Source organism: Anarhichas minor, unplaced genomic scaffold, assembly GCF_050575085.1.
Source record: "Anarhichas minor isolate MPS153535 unplaced genomic scaffold, ASM5057508v1 ptg000010l, whole genome shotgun sequence".
NCBI classification, from domain to species: domain Eukaryota; kingdom Metazoa; phylum Chordata; class Actinopteri; order Perciformes; family Anarhichadidae; genus Anarhichas; species Anarhichas minor.
Window position 1 is genome coordinate 9682991 of NW_027466456.1, and position 22767 is coordinate 9705757.

Sequence of the window (22767 nt, forward strand, 5' to 3'; positions counted from 1 at the left end):
GAAGACGCTGGATAATTTGAGCCTGCAGGGCCTTTTGTTCACCTTGCATGGGGGGAGAGGGGGGATTGTTTTAGGAGTAACACAAAATCCTGAATAGTTGCAGTGAATGAACAATTCAGAAAGCGAACGCTGACTAATGAATACCTAGTCATTACTGAATAACTCTGAATAAAGGATTATATACTGGAGTTGCTTGACAACTTTGTTAAAGGGGGGACTCCACTGATTTGACACATAAAAATCAGTTTTCTTGTATTAACAGTCTGGGAAAATGTATAATATCTGGCTCTGGAAGACATTTCTTAAGTGTAAAGAAATTACCCCAATGATGTGTTGGCTTGGGCACAAGACTTTGACTTACTTGTAGAAAGTCTGCATTTCAAACAGGGGACATGGAGTTTAAAACCACCAGGCATTTTTGGTTGCATCATGGGAAATGTAGGATGTAGATCTGGATCAATTGGCCTCCTCTGCTCCAGTAAACCAATACGAATCAGCTAACTACTCCCTTATAATATACTATTTTTGTCCCTGCATCGTACTGAGCTGATCCTCCCTAAGAATGGATCATGACTTCATTATTACCTTACCATCATGTGGCTTTTCTGTGGTAATTCTAAGCTGTGACACATGGGAGTATAATGAACTTTCATTGCTGTAATAGTATTCAGGTGACTTTAGGATGCGCGCTCTTTACCTTGCGTATTGTCTCCCCCCTCGTGATGTCACTTCCTGCCGTCAGACAGCCAGTTGAGGCCAGTTCACTACTGCTGTAGTACTCAGTCTGTCCCTCTGAGCTGTCAACACTTAGCAGCCAAACACTCTGCCTGTCTGCCGCGACAACATTTTTCTATCGACACTGGTCCGTTTTTCTCTTCAACGACGTTTTCCTTCAGATAACAGCTACTCCCGTCTCACCATGACTCGGAGGTGATCTTCAGCGTGTCCAGGTGGTTCTGGGTGAGTGTGTTTCGAGCCTCGCTGTCACCATCACCCATGTGTCAGTCGCTACCTAGCTGGGGATAAAGCTAACGGTAGCTAGCAGATGCGTGTCCGAGAAAACCGGTCAGACTTGTTTCTTTTTGAAACGCTGGTTCGCTCCAAGATTTTCTGAACCCGAAAGCGAGCTCTGCATCGGAAGACACACGCGACACACGCTGGTAGTCACTAAGTAGCGGGCTAACAATGGAGCTTGGGCTAACGTTAGCCAGCTAGCCGACATCCAGAAGCACTTCCTGAGGCTTGGAGGCATGATTCGTTGTCAGAAATTAGGTGTTTATTGCGAGGGAATATCGTGAGGGATGTCGGTAACATTAGCTAGTGAAAAGATAAACCAATGCGCTAATTGTGTTACAATGTAGACCTATAACAGTGGAGTCGACGTGTCTTTGGTCCTTAATTGGCTTTAGACTAAATTATTAGTAATTACAACTATAGTAGTAGTAGTTGTTCATATATTGTACGTCATTTAATCACAATAGAGAATAAATATATCTATCTATCTATCTATCCCCTTTCAGCAAACTACTAGCTTTGTCTCATTCCTAGTAAACACTGGTCGGGTCTTCTTTACTATGAATTACCTTATACAAAACTATGCATATACCCTTGTTTTAATATGTTACTATATTAACTCAATGTTGATGTTTTTAGAAGTTTTGATAGTTAATTTAATTAATTTATCCCTGGATGTACTTTTAACATTGAAGAGAAATCAGTATTGTGTTCATCAGGTCACTCCAAAATTGAATTGAAACTGCCTTGAAGTGGCTGTTTTGGTATTACTTATGGTCTCACACTGTCAGTGTGGATATCATTTAGAGATTATTTATTTATTTATTTGTGTTTGCTGCGGCATGGCTGGCATACCTGAACCACAAACTGTTCAAGTAAACAAAGGATCAGAAAGGGATTGAGCGTCAACACCGATCAATTTAATAATGTCCTGATCGAGTTAAAGTTTATTTGTGTCGGGTAATTACCAGTCCTCCAGTGAAGCTCAGGACAAATGTATTCACTTCATTCATTGTTGTTCACTTTTATGGTGCATTAACAGAGACAGTTCTTTGCCGCCACAGTGAGGCCGAGGGGATAATTAGTTTATGTGCTTTTATTGAGGATGTGACCTTTGAGATGAGAGGAGTGATATCCACACATAGCAAGCGGTCAGAGTAGAGAGTCACCAAATCCTCACATTTCACAATTTGTGTAAAAGCACTGAGCAGCGCTAGTTATTGCAGCGCTGCAATTTAATTTGAGTGGCTCCGTCTAAATTAAGTCAGAGAATAGAATTAAGTTTACTAAGCGATCAACCAAGCTGAATTTAAACAAACTGTCTGTTTCATGCTTTGGCTTAGTTTTAGAACTAGTTTAGAAAGTTTGACTACTAGGGTAAGATACAGGATCAGTTTGTAAGAAAAACCTTATGTATCATTTATCTTTCCCAATTAAAAATCAAAGAACAGTATTTAGAGTAAAACACAGAGTGTTATATCCTTTAAAAATATGTTTTTCTGGCTCAATGATCACATTCCTCTAAACCTTTCACAGGTGAGCCTTAAGACAACACCATGTGATAGAAGGCCTGCCAGTGTTGATTGAGAGTGGAGATGAGAAATATCCCAACATGGTAAAAGTCCTGTCGGCAGCCCAGCGCTGTTTGGTGTAAAAGCCCCACAGCGGTGTGACAGAGAAGCAGATCTTTCTTGTGCCGGTTTAGCGGTTTGCTTCCAACAAGAACAGGACAAACCAGCGGCCTGCATCAGTCGAAGTGAGATGAAACGCAGAAACAACTGTGAAATTTAACACCGTAACGCAAACCTGAGAATAGAGTTGTGCAATTAGATGAATGTATCGGGCATTGCTGATTGAAAGTGCCTTTCTGATTTGAATCATACTGCAAATCAGGAGGACTCTCCACTAACTCAGGTAGTTGTTTATTTTTTAATTGATTTGAAGATTTTTCTTGGGGCTTATAAGGCCTTGCATAGCCTGGCCCTAAAAAATTGAGCTTTTAATCCCTTACAAATCTGCTTGCCGTCCTCAGACAAGGACGTCTTGACTGAATCCCTAAAGATGTTGGCTGTCGGTTGTCAGGTGCTGTTGGGACATGTATAGAGGACCATCATTTGTTGTTGTTGTTGTTGTTGTGGTTGTGGTGGTGTGTCCTGCACGGTTTGCTCTAGCTCGCACTCATCAGCAGCAGCTTCTCAGACGATTTGTGACAGACAGCTTAGGACAGAGCTGCTGTTAGATCCCTCAATAAAATGCTACTCATGATGATGATGGTCATGATCATGAAGCAGCGCAAGAGATAGGAAGATATCAAAGCAGCCGTTTCTTCATTCCGTTCTCAGACCTGGTTAAACTGTTAAAAGAAAGAAAGAGATGACAACCCCACTAATCCATCTGGCATTACACCGGTAACACAGCCACACACTTGTTGCGTCCTGAGACTCGCAGTGGATCATTTTGCAGTCGCAAAACTGTATGAGCTGTTGTGAAGAAATAGCAACTCCTGAAAAACGGACCAATGAATATATACATATAAATACATATGAAACTCTAATGCATAAGAAACAAAAAGCACACACGGGAACATAAAATATGATAGTAATAGGAGTGTGTTTGATTGAGGCAGTGAGGATACTATTTGAATTATATTTAGTTATTTCTCATATTTATGATTGTATTAAACTTCAGCTGATTTAAGTCTTTCATCTTGGTTTGCCTGAATAAATAGCTGACATTTTGCTCATGAATTTAGGAAACTAATTCAATAATCTGTTACATCCATACAGAAATATTATTTCTCACCCAGGGTCATTATATAAGCTGCTCAATCAAGTAAAACGTGTTTTAATCTCTTGCACATTGTTACACGCAGTTTGTCATAGACTGTCCAGCAATGCCGCTGTTAAGCCATGAGCATGTGGTCTGACTTAAAATTCAGCACACTTTTGATCTGCAGGGTCATTGTTTTTTTTCCACAGGAGTGGAGCTCTTGTACAGACTTTTATTTTTTTCTTCATTCACTCCCTGATCTCATCCATGTGAACTTTGAGCATTGATTATTGTAGCCTGGAACGTCAGTGGCTCTTCTCACTTGGTTGTGATCTAAAGTTTGCATACGTCATCTCAAAACACACAGAACACGTGTCGACGTCTCACTCGGAGGCGGATGCTGGTCTAATTGTTAAGAGGTGTGGATGTTTACTGCATCTATGAGTTTTACAAGGTGATTCATATTTTGTTAAGATGGAGCTGATTTGAGAGTTCAACAAGCAAGAAACTGTTAATTGCGTATCTAACCTGCTACTAATGATGAAACTGGAAGTGGTTGTGCGCTTGTTGCGCTGCTACCTCAGCACTGTTTGCGTTAACACTCATGTTTTCTCCTTTGGCAAGTTGTTAAGAGGGAGTTGTTAGATTCATTATGTTATCAGTGGTGGTGGTCTCTGTTCAGACAGCAGAGGAAGTGCAGATAGTCGTAGATTTTTAGTAAGGCCGGTGGTCGCAGTGATAAACGGCTTGATTGGCCCGTGACGGGGAACAAAGCTCGGCTATAGCGCCCATGCGAAGGAGGGGAAGTGATAAAGAAAGCACATTGAGTACAGAGCATGATGGCAACAAAACACTTTTTCCTCCAAATGCTTCCATGAATTATAGACTTTTGTCATTAGGTCATTGGTCATTGTTCACCTTTTCCTTTCTGTCTGTGTGTTGAGGAACAGGACAGAAAGGGAAAGGAGAACATGTCCTGGATTGATTTATTTGCTGTGTTCAGGTTCTTGGAAAAGCCTCACCCAAAAGTCAACTTTGTGATCTGATAATATTTAGCAAATGATGATATTGAGACATTTGGGCCTTGAAGCATGACTGTAAGCGTAGGCTTCGGTTGACATACGTCGATGCATGACTCTGAGCTTTTTAAAACTGAACTCACTCAAGACTTAATGTGACTTTTTGAATCATCAGTCAGTGAAAATGATAATTTATTAATCAGTCATTTTTCAAGCAGAATTTTTAAATATATTCTGGATTCAGCTTTTCAAATGCAAGAATTCACCGCTTATTTTTGTCTCGTACACAATAAACTAAATATGTTTTGGCCCTTGGACTGTTCGGGCAATTTAAAAACAAAACTTTGGGTTTCTGAGATATTGGGATAGCCATTTTTCTGAATGTTTACCAATTTGTATAGACCAAAGGATTTATTGATTGAGTAAATAATCAGCAGATAGAAAATGAAGCCCTGGTCCCACCATTGTTCAACCATTGACAAAGGTCCATTTGCTAATGATAATGAACGTATTACTGATAGTATGTTGAATGCCGTTGATTAGTTGGAGTCGGGCAGCTCACAGTACAGTCAAATAGATTAATAATTAATTGTGTCTAGAGACGATCACCTTATTATACACAATGGCCTGTGCAAAAGCTGTGCTTATTCATAGAACAAGATCTGATTTTATAGCTGTTCATGTTTCCACCTCTGTTGTGGTTTGATACACATTTTGTTTTCTGACATTTTCCAGAAACACTCGGATGCTAATTTATTTTTTTCTGACTGATTGTAGACACTCGTTAACTAATCGTTAACCGTTAACAGACAAGATTAGTGCTTCGCATGCAGGGCTGCTGCGGTTGAAGTTGCCTAACTGCAACGATAACCCATAAACAGGTTAAATCCATCATCTACCACCAGCTGCAGTGTATGCGCAAAACAGGCAACTGAGTCCCCAGTTCACCCGTACGGGAGAGTTAGCAGCCACGGTGTTGCGTGCATTGTTGTGGACACAAGCAGCCACTTCCCCAGTAAGGTTCTTAGTTCAGCTTTGATGTTGTCAGCTCTGTGTCTGCCTGGCGTACTATGTCAGGGCTTCTGCCAGTGCATCACAAGCCTGGCATTACAAGTGTGTGTGTGTTGATGGGTACTATGAATCTAGCAGTAATAGCTTGTTTTAGGGGTGACTGAAATATCCTCAATAAAAGACCGTAAATAAATGCTTTCCATATGAAAACGTTGTACTTCATTCTTAATGTCCGTTAACAGTTAAATGGTTAATTATCAACCTCACTAACACTGATGATTGTCATGTTTAATCTTATAGTTTGAAAAAAGGTCAACAGCTGCCCTGTGTTTTATTTTCCCAAGCCTGCATTGCTTATTAATACAATAGCAGACTAATCAAATGAGAGACAACAATGTGGCTTTAGGCAGGGCTGCAGAAATCTATAAATATGTCTGAAGTCATGCTCACTCTTAGAGGCCCTATAAGGGTCCTCTGTATTCCAGTAAAAAAAAAAAAAAAAAAGTGTTTTCTCCGGTCGCCCTCATATTTATTATAGTATTGCATTGGTATTGTGACAGGAGCACCAAGCCTCGTGAGTGGAGGGAGTCAGGAGGAATCACCTGACCGTTCTTCCATATACTGCAGCCATTTGAGCATGAGGTCATGATTAGTTGCTCAAGGCATGCAATGCTTATTATGTTGCCACCAACAGTACCTATGTTCTTTAGTCACTGTGGGAAATAATTACTGGGAATGAAGCCTAACATGGTCACGGTCTGAGTGGGATAGGATTAGCAGCAACAGAAGTCCGCAGGAGCTGGTGGGAACAGGAAGAAGTCAATCTTACCCTCCAATCTGGTCTAGTAGTCCATGATATTCTGTACTAAAATCTGCATTAGTGTGGACATGGTCTCTGTTTAGTTTGTCAACGTTTTAACTGCAGAAAGTTGTTGCTACAAAGGACAACCAAATGAAACAAATGTCAGTTGTTGATCCTTACTTAAAAGGGCGTCTTATCCAGAAGTGCTTACATGATTAGTATATGTTCTAACACTTTGGCATGTGCTTTCACATTACCTGGTAACTCTTTTGCTGCAGCGCAATACACATTAACCATTATTGTTTTTCCCTTTGGATGACATGTTACTGTTTTGTGAAAGTCTCTCTTCCCAGTTTATCATCATAGTCAATTTAGTGGAAAGTGTGAGTGAGTGCTTGTGTCCAGCTGTTCGTCCGAGAGTGTGTGAGTGTGCGCCACTGCGTCTGTCCACGGCTAATCTCGCGTTCAGCAAACTGTATAATATTTTAGGTGCCTAGTTATGGCTGCATGCTCAAGGACCTCTTGTGGTTGCGTTGACTCTCACTTTCACCATCTTTTTTTGAATTTTATACTGCTGTTAACTGCCAGCTGACTCCTCACTCATTTTTATCGCAAGGGGGTCACAAGGGAAAACACCGCTGAGTGCATCACCAAACCCCAGCCGCTTCTCTGCGGCCAAATACAAATTGGGCGAAAACCATAGACTGCATGTCTATGCGGAAAACAATTTGCCCACGTTTTAATTGTTTTGAACGTTGTGTTTGGCTAACAGCTAACTACACACAGAGCTGACTCAGGGTAGGAAATTTACATATTTTTTTGGGGCAACTTTTGCCCCCACTGACTGAAATCCAGGGGCATTTTCAAAAAATTGGGGGCACTTTTTGAAACTTAACCTTTGTTCAAAATAATGAATATACTTATTTAGGCTTACAGTATATGAACAATTGTCATCAAATGGCAATAATAAGACTATTAGCAGTAGTCTACAGATTCAAAGTGTTTTCTTAGATTTTTTTTAAACAAAAAACAAACGTAAATCAGACAATCATATTCAATTTATTCTTATTTCTTTGTGGTTATTTATTGTTATTAAATGTTTTAAACAACTATTAACAATTATTAAGTCAACGATGCCTTGATTACATATACATCAGTCATTGTATGGAATTATTGAGAAAAAATATTTTTGTAGCACCTCAAATATTGTGATATTACTCATTTTTGTCCTGAACTTATGCATTAGCCATTGTGTGGAATTTTTGAGAAAAACATTTTTATAGCACCTTAAAAATTAAAAAAATGTGCCATTTGAAGGTACAAATTCAGTTCAGAGTTTTTACTTAGTAAAATATCTTAATTGACTGTCAGTCAGGTATTATTCATTTCCAGCAACCCTCAAATCAAAGAATAAAGACACTTTACGCACAATTTAGGTGTATTTTACCTTTAACTCACGAGATGCAGGTAGCATGTTTTATACTTAATGTGAATATAATTAATTTAATCTAATTTCCATTATGCAATATGTATACTTTGTTGGCATCTTATTCTGAAAACCGGATGTTCGTCTGAAGAAACCGGATGTTGTCTCACGTTCATCTTTCCGTTAACTTTCAAAGTCCTTCGCTCGCTCCCGATCTGCGCCGTTTGAATGAGTTTACCGTGAATTTCAGGATATAGGTGCACTAACATGTAAGTGTCTGCTGAGTTGACCGCAGTCACAGGTCTGATTAAGAAGCGCTCCATTTTTTTAATTCGTTTAGAAAGTTCGGGGGCATTTTTTGCCCCTCTCCTAGTGATATCAGGGGCAGTTTTGCCCTTTGCCCTCGTGTATTTCCGACGCTGAGCTGACTGCTTCACAGCCGCTTCTCTGCGGCCAAATACAAATTGGGCGAAAACCATAGACTGCAGGACAACGGAAAACAATTTGCCCACGTTTTAATTGTTTTGAACGTTGTGTTTGGCTAACAGCTAACTACACACAGAGCTGACTGCTTCACAGCCGCTGCTCTGCGGCCAGAGACACAGTTACTCCTTGCCTTTTTATTGGGCATCAACCTTGTGTTTACACTTGCATAGCTGAGTAAGACGGAGCTGAGACGCATACTGGCACAGAGCCGGTGCAGACATCTACATAGATTCAAATGAGAGCCTATCTGTTGTGTGAGGCCTGCAAATGAAAAACGTGTGATACACTTGCGATCTAGATGGGGGAACAAGGTTGTGTTCATTCAATCACACAATACAGCAGTGGTCGTTGCAGACACGCCTGGCGGGGATCTGTCCTCTACTAAGTCCACCTTTCTAAATGCTGTTTGTTTTTCTCCCAGGGTTCCAGGTTGGTGTGGTGAGAGAGCAAACTAACTGTGGGGAGGAGGACTGCCTGGGGCATCGTGTCCCTGGCTCTCAAGGTAGGAGCACACAAACCCCTTCCCCCTTTGGTTTTGCGACAGTTCCCCATCCCTGCTCTTGCACAAGTTCCCTTAAAATGAAAGTTTAACTTAATTTATCTCCAGTCTGAGTTAACATGTAACATATTGGTGCCCAAGCTGTAATCAGGGTTAATATGTGTGGCTTCTGAGCCACCAAGTTATAACTGTGACCTCCTGTCTGTTTGGAGCCTGTAATTTTGGGACCCTGTGTGTTGTCTGTGGTTACAATCTGAACAAATGATTCCTTCATGACATAATATGTAACGATCTTTCCATTTCATCCTCACGGTCAGCCAGAGGCAGTGCTTAACCCGGGGCACAGCCTCTGGCGGCGGTCATCCAGGATTCATAGAACCGTAGTTACATTCGTAACTTTCGTTGGGTACGGTAACCATAAGCTTGATACTTTTTAAATCCTTTTTGGGTGCCATTGTCATTGGTGTGTTATCTGGGAGTCACCATGCCAGGACAGCAGTTTTGTAAAAGACTGTTTGCATGATGAACTGGTGTTGGTATTTCCAGTCACAACAGAGTTCGGGGAGGGATTGTTCTTGTTGTACTGCACCCTCTGCCCAGCGCCGGCCAGGGGGCTGCTATTGTAAAATACAAGGAAGGGCTTGGTCCTAAGCAAAATATCCCGCTGTATGCCAGAGAAAAAGTCCACCCGGGTGCAACTGCCAGATAAAAATCAGAGTGTGGGGGGCACTGATACAGGATCAGAGGCTGTTGCAGTAGCACGGTGGCCCTATCGGCACCGTGGCCCTGATGCACCATGCCAGGGCTCCTCAGAGATAGTGTTTTAACTCTCTCTGTTTCTGTCACTTCATGTGGTTTTGGGCATTTTTTTGTGTGTGTGCACGACCTTCACACCAAAGACACAGCCACTGCACAGAGGAAGGCCATTGTTTTTCAATGGAGAATGCGGCTATGCTCTCCTAAGCAGTGGCGCTAGGGAAACTTGTGCTCACTCGTTGGATTTTCTGTCCAGTTTAACAAAACTCAACCCTACATACGCTTACCTGTAAAGGTAATGCATTCTTGCAGACAGGGGGCAGATTTTCATTAGTTGGAAGTTTTGGATATAACCAGCTAAAAAAAGTCAAAAGAGAATAGACAAGAGGATGTGAGGTTTTTGTTTACATATTTCATTTGATTCGGATGAATCTTAGCAGCTGGTAGTTGAATGAATGGCTGTATCATTGCATGATGTTTAACACCTGAACGCTTTGCACATCATTCGTATCAACAGTAAATTTATTTAGACTCTTTTAAATTCGTCCTCACCCTGCTGATGTGGACTCACTGCCTGACGGTACTGCAGGTTGGGAGTGGAGCTGGCTTTTCCAGAAAAAATAAGTTGATTAAATCACATTTGTGCCAGTTTATGCTTGTTCAACAGTTGTTTTGATACTCATTGGATGTTACTCACAGGAGTTGTATTGCACTTAAAGTAACAAGCACAGTTGTCCTCTGCGGTCTCTTTGCGCTGTCTGCTCAGCATGCGTGTGTGTTTGTGTGTGTGTGTTTTGGAGGGGTTGAGGCCTAGCCTTCAGTCAAACACAGCAGAGCAGAGAAAGGCAAAGTGGGGAGACGGCATGTGCCATCATACATGACACCAAAATCCTATTTTTCCGCTCTGCTAATCTCCCTCACTCCTTCAAGTGACGATTAAAGAACCGCCCTTAAAACAACCCTGAAAACGTATTGAGAACTGTCTACAATTCAGAACTCTGAGTCATTCCCAGTGGTGCACCCAAATAATGATTCACATTTGCACATTCTAATTGTCACTGGGGGTATGCGAGCAAACTGCTTGCACTGTAGAGCCCCGGATGGGATGCCAGTGAAATCCACAGTGTACCCGTTTGGCTAATTGATAACCAACTAGCCTAATTAACCTCTCTCACCTCTCGTACTACTTCATCAGTTTGACACATGAATTCAGCCTTACTGTTTCTGTAACTCAATACAATGCACGAGCAACAAAATGGCAAGCTAGCCTGCTGGAGCTACTTTTAGCCACACAGACGGCCTGCAGCCCAACTGGTATTTCCAAAAGCCTGTTCATCTTTTGACCTAGATGCCCCTCTCTCTCAACATCAATGCAGAACTCACATACACACTCGCACAAAGTGGTAGTGTGCCCTCCTTGGCAGCTGGCCGGTCCTCCTGAGACAACTGAGAGGAGGGAATAGGGTCGAGCTTGATATTAGGTAACACGCATAGATTACTCCGTTGGTCTGTGTGTGGGTGTGATGACACTCTTAAGAGATGGGTGATCTGAGGTAAAGCTGTGTGTGTGTGTGTGTGTGTGTGTGTGTGTGTGTGTGTGTGTGTGTGTGTGTGTGTGTGTGTGTGTGTGTGTGTGTGTGTGTGTGTGTGTGTGTGTGTGTGTGTGTGTGTGTGTGTGCTCAAAGAACTATTGACCTCTCGTAGCTTTCCTGCACTTTGTACCTCAGATGATTATGATGATTATTCTCCTTTTCATTCTAAAAATGATCATGGGGGGGATTTTTGCAGGGAACTGAACCAAACAACGATGTTTTCTTTAATCCGTAGAATATGATGTGTAGGCCAGGATATGTCTGCAGCGCGGCAATATTTAATTTAAATTGGTATGTTGACACACATTTTGCCTTTAAAAAAATATTGCACCTGGTTTGAAAATTGCAAGAGGCCAAATTTTGATTTTGATAAAATGTAATTGTTGAGCCTACCATGAAATCATTATTACAACCTTACACATAATTTGTCGGACTCTGACATCTGTTGCCTCTGCATTGCACCTCTCACCATCCTTATAGCCCGTCTACATGCCACTTACCTGCCCCATGATTCCCAGAGTACCCAAAGGAGCCAGTTTATTAACAAAATTGATCTTACTCATGTTTGCCTTCTTCAAATTCAAGTATGTAATTAAAGTATTTAGGTCAATTCAGTTTCTTTAAAAATAAGTCTATCAATGTTGAAATGATGAGTGAATGATGCAATGATAAGAACCTTTTATGATGTTTTAAATCCTGAAATAAGAACTTTGCAGTATGCTCGGAGACGGATATTACATTTTAGATAATTTAAGTGCGTTAGTCTGAGTCAGCGATGTGTTTGGGGTAGTTGCAAGGCTGGCTAATTGGATTTCAAGGGTCACCAGCAAAGTTACCCCTTTGCCCCACCAATTTACCATCAGATTTTCACTCCAGATTAAATGTTAATTGGCTGCACAGTTGTGGTCACTAATCCTTCTCATGAACCTCAACTATGAAGTGATTTGTGGTGCATGCAGGGCTTTGCAACCACAGGAATGCAGAGTTAACTGCATAAAATACAACTAGCGATGATCTGGGTTTTTCCCCAGGATCACTATATAACAGAGGAAGCTATCAAAGATGTGATAAATGTGTGGTGACAAACGCAGCATTTTCCACACAATTCTCTCTTTGCGTCGTATCACTAGTAAGCATCTTGTGACCCTCTGGTGTATAGTCCCGGTTTTGATTTGCTGTTGAGCTGAAATGGTTTTCCACGCTGGGTTGACATTTTGCCTGTTTGTGTTTGCAGTGACTAAGGGAGGAGCTTGACAAACTGTTCTGCAGCATGGAGAAGGAAGACCTGAAGGTCCTCAACAAAGGGGAAGAGGAGGAGATGGTACGGCTCTTTTTCATTTAACATCAGGGCCATTGTGGGAATTATTGCTTTCTGCCTTAAAAGACTACATCCTCTTTTCTGCTGCCACCCTTTAGGAGCTGCAGGGCTACCGTCTGTGTCGTTGGCGGGTGGCCCTGGTGGGCTTCGGGGTGCTGTGTACGGGGGGCTTCCTCCTCCTGCTGCTCTACTGGATGCCAGAGTGGTGCGTCAAATCCACCTGCACCCGTACCACAGCCCGTGATGCCGAAGTGGTATTGCTGCGCTCAACAGTAGGTAGCAAGTAAAGCTGCAATAATGAATCGCTTAGTCAACAGACGGCAACTACATTCATGAATTGTTTCAGTCATTTTTAAAGCAAATATTTACTGCTCTCTGCTTCTCAATCTAGGAGCATACTGGATGGTGCACTTTTCAAATTACACCTATTTTATGTTACTTTTTTTTGCAGACCCGTTATCTTATAGTACAGTATCAGACACCTACCATGCATAACACATTGTATACGTTCTTTTATACTCAGTTTATGGTTTAAAAAAACAACAGATGTAAACAAAATAATAATAACATATATTAACCCCATGAACTTTTAAAGCTGTGAGTGAATACAACTGATGTATTGTAGCAGCACAGTAAATACATTGAGCCTGACTGAATCCTACAGACACTCACACCAGCAGGAATACACAGATAATTCAATGTTTTATGGTGGATACTTAAAGGGACATATGATATACTGTGTATATTTATGAAGTAAATGGGGGCCACATTTACAACAGCAAAACTGTATCAAAACATGAGTTTAAAGCTCTCACTACTTGTGCAGTATAATCAAAGTCTCATTCATGCAGTCGAATGCTCAGTACTTGCCAAACACATGCATCTTTCTTCGCTTTAACACTGGAGGTGTAGTATTGCTTTTTAAAGGTCCAGGACTATAACTTTGTGTATTTCTTTGTCTAGGATGAGTTCCGACGCTGGTTCCTGGCCAGGGTACGAGTGATGCTGGCCCCGGGGAGCAACCCCTTCCACAGCCTGGAGACCCAGACCACCTCCCCCTCCCCTACCTCTCCCTCCTGTCCCTTCTCCTCCCCCCATCTGGCCAACGGATATAACCCCCACTCCTCCGATGGCAGCCCTGCTCAGGAGCTCATCAGAAGTTTTGGTGACTACCAGCCCACACAGGTAGGCACCTGTCTCTACAATATCACACACACGTACACACACAGCACCAGTGATGGAAACCATAAACCGGCTGCCAGAATGGCAACCAAGTGTCTGTGTTATTCTGTCCAAGGTTGATTGAAGGGTTGGCAAGTTGTGCTCGTGTGTAATTATACTTATATGCCTATTTATCAGTAGTGATACCGCAGATTGTAAAAGGTATGTCACATAGAAACAGAATTCTGTCTTTCTCTTTCTGTTTGAAGCACAGAGATGCATGCACTCCTTTGCCTCGCTGTCCTTGTGGGTAATCTCCACTGACCACGTTTATTACATAATGCCTCATCTCAACAAACCCAACAATACAAATATAATGTAATGTCGTCCAATCATTCAAAGTGATGTTATCGGAATTGTAAATGTTGCACTTTGTGAAACTGCTTCTCTCATCAGTTTTCTGTTTCTTGCCTTTAAATTTGTACGTACAGTAATGCTGTAATGTCTCCTCCCTCTGCCCCCTCCCCTGTTGTATTCCTTCAGATTCGGTATTTTACCTTCCATAGCACAAAGTATTATTGGAACGACGGGGCGCAGAACTTTGACGTTTTAAAGTAAGAGTTGTTTTATTATCTACAGAAGTTTGACAGGCTATTTTTTTATTTTTATTTTTTTTTTTTTAACCAGTTTGCAGAAACTTTCGCTGCAGAGAGGTTTTCACTTAAAGTGAGCTAAATAGTTTGAGGGCTTTATCTGGCAGTGTGTGCACAGCATTACACAGCAGTAAAGATAACTAAATATGCACAGTCACATTCGTTAACTAACAAAGAGCTGTAAAGAAAAATGAGGAAAAACAAGCTGTAAAACGTCTGAATTACACTAAACTGTGCCTGCAGCACAAGTCTTAAGTGTTGACTTTGTCCCCTGCCTTGACCCATATTTCCCCCGACAGTGGCCTGGATGATCTGCAGGTCAGCTGCTCCACCCTCCACTTGGAGCACAGTACAGGCCTGACCAGGAACCAGCAGGAGTACAGGTAACACCTCACCTGTCTGAAGGAAAAGCTCGCACAACTTTAGACAGCCAGATAGGAGGAGGTTACTCGCATTATTCTGTTGTTTGAGTTACTCTAGCTGCAGTTTATATTCTCAGAAGTGGTCAGGGGAAGTCAGTGCAGAAATATTAAAATGATCATTTATACTGTACAGAGCATGGATAATTTAAATGAGGGAGAGGAAGCAATGAGAGAAATCATCTGATCATTTTCTTAAGAATGAAAACCTGCATACCCGTAACCTTAAATGGTACATTGCTGTGTAACTTTGCTGCATACTTATGTGTATGTTTGCATATGTATGTGTGTTTAGATATGAAGGTCTGGTTCAAACTTGGCTCACGAATGTCTCTTTCACCTCTTGCCAGGAGACTGTTCTTCGGAGTGAATGAAATTGCAGTGAAAGTGCCTTCTGTTTTCAAGCTGCTTATCAAAGAGGTAGGGCCCAGTTTGCATTAACACAGGCGGTCTGTTCTTTAACTCAGAGTTTGAATTCCCCTTGAATGAAACATGTGTGCTCATCTGTTATAAGTTACAGACTTGTTAGGTTATGGTTTCTGTTCAGTTCCTCTTAAGCAAACATTGTCAAACCCGCACTAGTTAACCTGCTCTCTTTCCCAGCTAGTAGATAGAGCATAGTTATGTGCATACTTGTTAAGGAAGCTATTTGGGATATCTACTCTCTTTATGTACAGTATTTATGAGGTACGTTAAATACTGCACTAATGCCCCCAGCAGACCAACACAGTGATGTGGGTCACAACTCGCGCTCAAACAACTTGGGTAACATTACCTAATGCATCTCATACTCTTGCACCTCAAACACTGCTAAAGCATGTGAACTTGATCATTTGTGGTAAGCAGATTTTTTTCTGCCTCACTGTCCTGGTAGCGTCTTGGTTATGCCCTCAAGTAGACATCTCTGTTTTTAAATTCATTGTAGTCGTTCCTTCATGCTCTCACCTCTGCTGTTGCCAAACTAATACGAGTCTTTGTGTCCCCCTGCAGGTTTTAAACCCTTTCTACATCTTCCAGCTCTTCAGCGTGATCCTGTGGAGTGCCGATGAGTATTACTATTATGCTGTGGCCATTCTTTTCATGTCGGTCATATCCATAGCTACCTCTCTGTACACCATCAAAAAGGTGAGCTTTACAAAAGGCTGAGCCGTTTATCTGACCTCGTAGTTATGGCATGACCTGGTTAAATTGAATTGGAAGAGAAAGTAGATTCATGTGCTCACACACGGAGTTAAGCAATTATCCCCTTGTGTTTAACATTTTGTGATTGGATTATGTTTAGTATAGTTGTAATTTAGAGACACATTTATGCCAGGTTACTGCACTTTTTGCTTTTAATATTTTTGCCGGCTTCTCCGTCCCAACACTTTGATCCAGAGCAAGATACTTCAACAGCAAATGACCAAGATTACCATGACATTTGGTATACGGCCTGCTGTTGCTGGCGACATAGTCAAACTCAGAGAAAAACAACTTTGCAGTCACACAAGTGGTCATGGGGTTCAAGAAGCTGTGTAAAGTTTCTCATCTTTTTTTTTTTTTTCTCCTTTTTTTCCAGCAATACATCATGCTTCATGATATGGTGGCAACTCACAGTACTGTCCGTGTGTCTGTATGCCGAGCCAACAATGGTTTGTCAATTCTTTTAAGTTTTGTCTTTTTCTGTGGCCTCTGTTGAGTCATTTCTAATAGTAGTGCATGGCATGTTTTATTCTGGTCAGTCTCCTGCTGTTCTGAAGAGTGCTTTCCAAACCAGACCTGATGGTAGACATGTTTTATGCTTCTGTGCTTGGCCAAACTCGATTTACACTAGTTACGCTGCTAGGGTGGGAGAATGCAGACTTGGAGAGAGACATGGTGTATGTTTGATAGCGGGCATAGCATATGTGTACATTTATAAACCACTCAAACAGTTCTGCACATTCTTTTGTATATCTGAACTCCTTTTTAAATGAGCGATAGTGTCTGCAGAGATGATGCATGACTGTGTCATCAGGTGTCTTATCAGCTGAAACCGATTTGAAATGAATGCTGTGAGTTGGCCAAAGGACAAAATTGAACTCGTGCTCAGAATCAGTTCGAAACATTTCTCTGAAAGTCTGTACACTGCTGATACTTTAATTTATGCATCCATTTACTGCACTGGCCCTGCTTGTGATACCAAAGCTTTTTTTTCCTGCTGCCTAGAGAGGCGTGTGTAATGAGAGATGTGCTGAACAAGACAAAATGTCTCCTTCCTCACCTCCACATGCACCATCTGATACTGCTACGGCTCATTTACACACGTTACACCTTTCTACACACATAGCATTTCCTGTCTTCTATTTTGTTACCCACACTGCACTTCACCCGTCTGTATTTAACGCACACATTTACCCCCCCCCCCCCCCCCCCTTCCTGGCAGAAATCGAAGAGATTTTGTCTACTGATCTGGTGCCCGGTGATGTGATGGTCATCCCCAGCAATGGGACCATCATGCCATGTGACGCCGTGCTGGTCAGCGGCACCTGCATCGTCAATGAAAGCATGCTCACAGGTTAGAGGCGACATCTGGAAATTTAAGTAACTCAAGAGTGAGAACGACTGTAGGCACAAGAAACTCCAAACATTTCTTTTTTTACTGCACCAAATCACCGAGCCAAATTCCTTGTATGTGTAACAAACTTGTCAATAAACGGTTTCAGATTCTGAAACGGAAAAATGCTTTTGCTGTTAATCTCACAGCAGCCACTCATAATATCGATCTAACCCCCCATCAGGTGAGAGCATTCCTGTGACGAAGACCAACCTCCCCAACCCATTGCCCGGGGAGATGGGGGAGGAGGATGACAGTGCCTACAACACGGAGGAACATAAGAGACACACACTCTTCTGTGGCACCCACGTCATCCAGACCCGCTTCTACACAGGAGACCTGGTCAAGGCTGTGGTGGTCAGCACAGGTAAGTGTGTCTGGGGATACGTATTCAGAACTGTTAATGTTTGGATGATCTGTAAGTTAGCGTACATTTCCTTGATGTTTGGTGTAGAAATGTGGGTACTAAAACATCAAATGTCTTAAAGGGACATATCCCTTTTATTCAGGAAGCTTTTCTATTATGTGCTCCGCAGTTGAATCCTTGTTTAATACAGTTCAGAGACCTTCGCTCCTGTCTGAAAAACGTTTGACCCAAAACTTCTCTTAACAACCTCTTCACCCAGGTTTCAGCACAGCCAAAGGCCAGCTGGTGCGCTCTATCCTTTACCCAAAACCCACCGACTTCAAGCTGTACCGTGATGCCTACCTCTTCCTGTTGTGTCTGGTGGCTGTGGCTGGAATTGGCTTTGTCTACTCCATTGTCCTCAGCGTCATGAACAAGGTAATCTCGCAAATGACGAGCAGATTAGACAAATGCCAATGTTCTGATTTTGTCGGGTTTAGAGTTTCAGAAGTAAAGGAGGTCGAAAAAAGGGAGTGCAACTGTAAGAAAGTCAAATATTGTACTGTCCCATAGAACATTGATTGGCTCTGTCTTTCTGTTGATTTACATACTTGTGAGCTGCTAGAATACAACCACAGTTGTATCTGTTGTTGCTGAAGCTTGAAAGTGAACTGAAGAGATTTTTTGTTGGCATAATAACTCCAAAAAAAACTCTTAGTTTACTTGAGTCCTCTTTCTGGTCATCTGATACTTACTGACTGGTGTTTTAGCCTTACCCTCCCTTGGTGCAACTTTTTGCAAAAGCTTTCGCAACTTAAAAACTGCAAGGCAATACATTTCTGAATCTGTGTGTGCTGCAGAACATGAACTGTTTGGGAAATTATTGTCCTTTCTGTCTGCTCCAGGTGCCAGCTAAGACCATCATCATTGAGTCCCTGGACATCATCACCATCACTGTGCCACCGGCGCTGCCAGCCGCCATGACAGCTGGCATTGTGTACGCCCAGCGACGCCTCAAACGACTTGGCATTTTCTGCATCAGTCCACAGAGGATCAATATCTGCGGTCAGATCAATCTGGTCTGCTTTGACAAGGCGAGTACGAGTGGTTTTATTACGACTGTTTATGCTCCTCAAGCAGTCAGCACTTACCTGAGATATTGCCGAAGAAGAGTTTCCATTTTCTGGAGGCCAACAAGAAAGTACACACCGGAAATTAAACGAAATGTGCAGACATATACAACACAGTGATCTGAACAATAGTGCCACTAGAACATTTTGAGTAATTGAGAAATTCTATTTGATTTAATCAAAAATATACTTCTGAAGTGATACTTTCTCTCTGCTTACAGACTGGAACGCTGACAGAAGATGGATTAGACCTATGGGGCGTTCAGAGGGTTGAGAATGGCAGGTAAGCTGGTCCGTACTCTAATGACTCAAACATGGAAATACCACTATTCCAATACATTTAGGTGAGGTCTCATTTCTAATTCTTGTAAATGCTGAGATCTCAACTGATTATGAACTGGGATTATTGTGTTATGATTGTGAAGTTATTTAGGTATCAGAAGAGATCAACAACATCTTCAACCAGCCAGTATCCACTTGTGAAATTTTGTATTCAGCTGCATATCGTCAGATATTATAATGTGCATGAATATTGAGTGATTATTTATTTCTCTTAATTTAGAATAGTAGTTATTGATTCTGTGGTGATGATGTTTAGAAAAATGATGGTGGCAAGAATCAATGATATTAGTAATCATGCACTGTTGCTGTACTATTTTGTTATACATGTAGTGCTTTTATTCTCCTCATGAAATATGTTTTCACATCTTAAAAATAGCAGTCAGTTCTTCTTACTTGAGCCAATCAGTAAACCTTCTTTCCCTCGTTCACCTGCTGTTTCTTCAGTTTCCATCTGTCAGAGGAAAACGCATATAAGGAAAATCTTGTGAAGTCCCAGTTTGTGGCTTGTATGGCCACCTGCCACTCTCTTACCAAAATAGAAGGCCAGCTGTCTGGAGATCCGCTGGACCTCAAAATGTTTGAGGCTATCGGCTGGGTGAGTTGTTCTGTATCTATTCAAAAGCAAAATGTTGGTCAAAGCAGCACAGTGGGAATGTAATTAGTCAGACTGTGGGGACAAATAGACTTTGAAAATCATTTTATGTTCAGGCGAGCAGTGAGAGACAGAAAGAGAGAGAGATTATCTAAAAGATATTCATTATGTTTACACATTCTTGAAATCTCTTGCTGTTGTTGCATCAACATTTTTTCTGAACCTTATCTTATCTAAACCTTTGTTGGCCCAGATCCTGGAGGAGGCCACTGAGGAGGAAACATCTCTCCACAACCGTATCATGCCCACTGTTGTCCGACCCCCAAAACAGCTGTTGCCCCCAGAGCCTGCGGCATCACCAGAGCAGGACATGGTATGAAGAGCAACCCAGTCATTCCTAAAAACGACCACAGATCCTCAAAGTCTGGGAAATGTCCAAAATCCTATATTTTCAGTACAGACATTTAACTATATACAGATCTATAAATCTAATGTAGTTAATAAAATATTAGATTTGGAGTGTGGTTTTGGACATTGTTGTTCTTTCTCGGACTTTTTTTATCGTGCAATCTTTAGTTTATTGGCTATGTTTAAAACCAACATACTCTCGTACCTCAATGCAACATCAATAGACACTACCACCAGAGCACAGCAACAGCAACATTATTAATACTGTGAATGATTAGTTTATTTGTTCTGACAAACTCTGCTCTTTTTCCCTCATTCTAGGAACTCTATGAGCTCACAGTAAGCAGTCTGCTTCTTTTTATGAAAAAGTACTAAATAGTAACCATAACTGTAAAAATGTAAAGTGATTTACTACAAAATAAATGTTTTTTGATTTTAACTAGCAGTAAAGTTGGGCGTAATAGTGGCCTTCTATTTACTAATCTTGGCCAGATACAATAAAAGTCTGTTTAAGATGAGCAATTTTATATTATTTGTAAGTTGACAAACTTTTGTCTTCAATTTGTTTGTTGTTCAGTATCAAACAAATGATGATCTAATCTGTATATGTGTCAGGATTTTGTCAACTAACATTAAATGAAGCTAATATCCCAGGAATTGGAATTTTGCAGTTGGTCATTTACTAGCATTATCTGTGATGGAATTGTTGTTGTTTTTGTCATCCTTTTCTTGACATAATGAAGACTGTTATTTGTTTTTGTGTGTGTGTGCGCGCGCGTGGGTGTGCATATATATAGTCAGCGTATGAGATAGGTATCGTGCGCCAGTTTCCCTTTTCTTCAGCACTCCAGAGGATGTGTGTGGTGGCTCGCCTGCTGGGGGAGAAACGTATGGATGCCTACATGAAGGGAGCGCCAGAAGTGGTGGCTAGTATCTGCAAGAAAGAGACGGGTGAGTAGTCTAATTACAGTTACTGCTATCTTGCTGTATAACACTAAAGGTATTATTATTAGGGATGCAGGATACATCGGTGGCCGGTTTATTATAGGCCAATTAGATAGAGAATTGGATTATTGTTGTTTACTTGCTGTCTGCCACTCTCTCTAAATTTACTCATTTCTTCAATGTCTCGCTGTCTCTTTGCAGTGCCAGAAAACTTTGCAGAGATTTTGGAGGGCTACACCAAGCAGGGTTTCAGGGTCATCGCTCTGGCTCATCGTCGACTTGAATCCAAACTCGCCTGGCACAAAGTGCAGAACATCAACAGGTAGAGTTCTGTATTGTATCGATATTGTTGCAGTTGCCCATCATCTTAAACCTATCCAGAGAACTTTTTTTTAGCACGCTACTTCACACTGTCACGCCTGCATTCCTCTAATCAATGACCCATTACAAATGTGTACGGATTTTCTGTTAAATTAGGGATCACATTGAGGCAAACATGGAGTTCCTTGGTCTGATCATCATGCAGAACAAGCTGAAGCCAGAGACTCCAGCGGTGCTGCAGGACCTCTATCGAGCCAGCATCCGCACAGTCATGGTTACTGGTGAGACCGTGCTCACATTCACACAACCTTTAACTAAACCACTAATGACATGAACACTAAGGAGGACACACAGATATGCAAATGACTCCATACAGTGAACATGGCACACAATCTTTCATGTCTTTCTCTGTCTTTAGTTGCTCATTGAAAACCTTGTATTGACACAGGCAGCATAATTAGTTTGGTAATCTGTGTATTGGCACTCAGAACTTATAATGCCTCTGGAATTTACTCAACTGTACCTGTAATCTCAATTAATAACTCAATGTAACTGGCACAAACTAACTCCAATATCCACCAGAGGATTTATTTAATGCCTCGCTTTCACCGTTATAATCTGTCTTTTCAAGGTTGCATCACAGGTTTCAAAAGGAAAATTCAGTTCATAAAATATCTCACATTGAAGCTAAACGTTTATTTGGTAATTAATTAAAAAAAGGATAATAATAAATGTTTGCTGTATTCACAATCCAGGTGACAACATGCTGACAGCCATCTCTGTGGCCCGGGACTGTGGAATGATCCCTCCCCAAGATACAGTCATCATTGCTGATGCCCTCCCTCCCCATGATGGACAAGCTGCGAAGATCACCTGGAGATACGCTGACAAGGCGGGCAAGACATCGCGCCTGGAGGTGAGGCGATGGGGCTGATGCTAACACGAGTACTCGCACAAAACACACAGAGAGAGAAAGAGCTACCGATATAAAGGCTTGCACAATCAGACACACAATACAAGGCTACATGTGGGCATATACTCTTGTGTCTCAACTGTCTCTGGAACCCAAAAAGTGAAGTTGTTGGTCATTTGTGACAAGGAGGTAGGGAATCCCATTTCCTCTTATTGTCAGTCAAAGAAAGATCTAAGCAAAATGTCTTTAAGTAAGTGCACAAAGGATTTT

The 22767-nt window shown here is 41.6% G+C and overlaps 1 protein-coding gene across 2 annotated transcripts in view; it reads left to right on the plus strand.

The window, feature by feature from the left end:
• Positions 1-761: 761 nt before the first annotated feature.
• The window catches only part of atp13a3 (ATPase 13A3), a 31988-nt gene continuing 9982 nt past the window's right edge, over positions 762-22767 (plus strand). Inside the window, exons 1-22 of one of the 2 annotated variants that reach the window (XM_076088092.1) lie at positions 762-960; positions 8949-9029; positions 12609-12695; positions 12791-12964; positions 13656-13877; positions 14397-14467; positions 14806-14889; positions 15276-15345; positions 15916-16050; positions 16484-16556; positions 17330-17461; positions 17685-17867; positions 18127-18284; positions 18752-18940; positions 19198-19259; positions 19763-19913; positions 20164-20283; positions 20640-20657; positions 21116-21269; positions 21465-21585; positions 21741-21865; positions 22340-22500. In XM_076088092.1, coding sequence (XP_075944207.1) covers positions 12645-12695; positions 12791-12964; positions 13656-13877; positions 14397-14467; positions 14806-14889; positions 15276-15345; positions 15916-16050; positions 16484-16556; positions 17330-17461; positions 17685-17867; positions 18127-18284; positions 18752-18940; positions 19198-19259; positions 19763-19913; positions 20164-20283; positions 20640-20657; positions 21116-21269; positions 21465-21585; positions 21741-21865; positions 22340-22500 — 2454 coding nt within the window. In that variant the 5' untranslated portion in view covers positions 762-960; positions 8949-9029; positions 12609-12644. Of the gene's footprint in view, positions 961-8948; positions 9030-12608; positions 12696-12790; positions 12965-13655; positions 13878-14122; positions 14160-14396; positions 14468-14805; positions 14890-15275; positions 15346-15915; positions 16051-16483; positions 16557-17329; positions 17462-17684; positions 17868-18126; positions 18285-18751; positions 18941-19197; positions 19260-19762; positions 19914-20163; positions 20284-20639; positions 20658-21115; positions 21270-21464; positions 21586-21740; positions 21866-22339; positions 22501-22767 lie in introns of those variants that run through there. The other variant, XM_076088093.1, reaches the window with a different exon arrangement.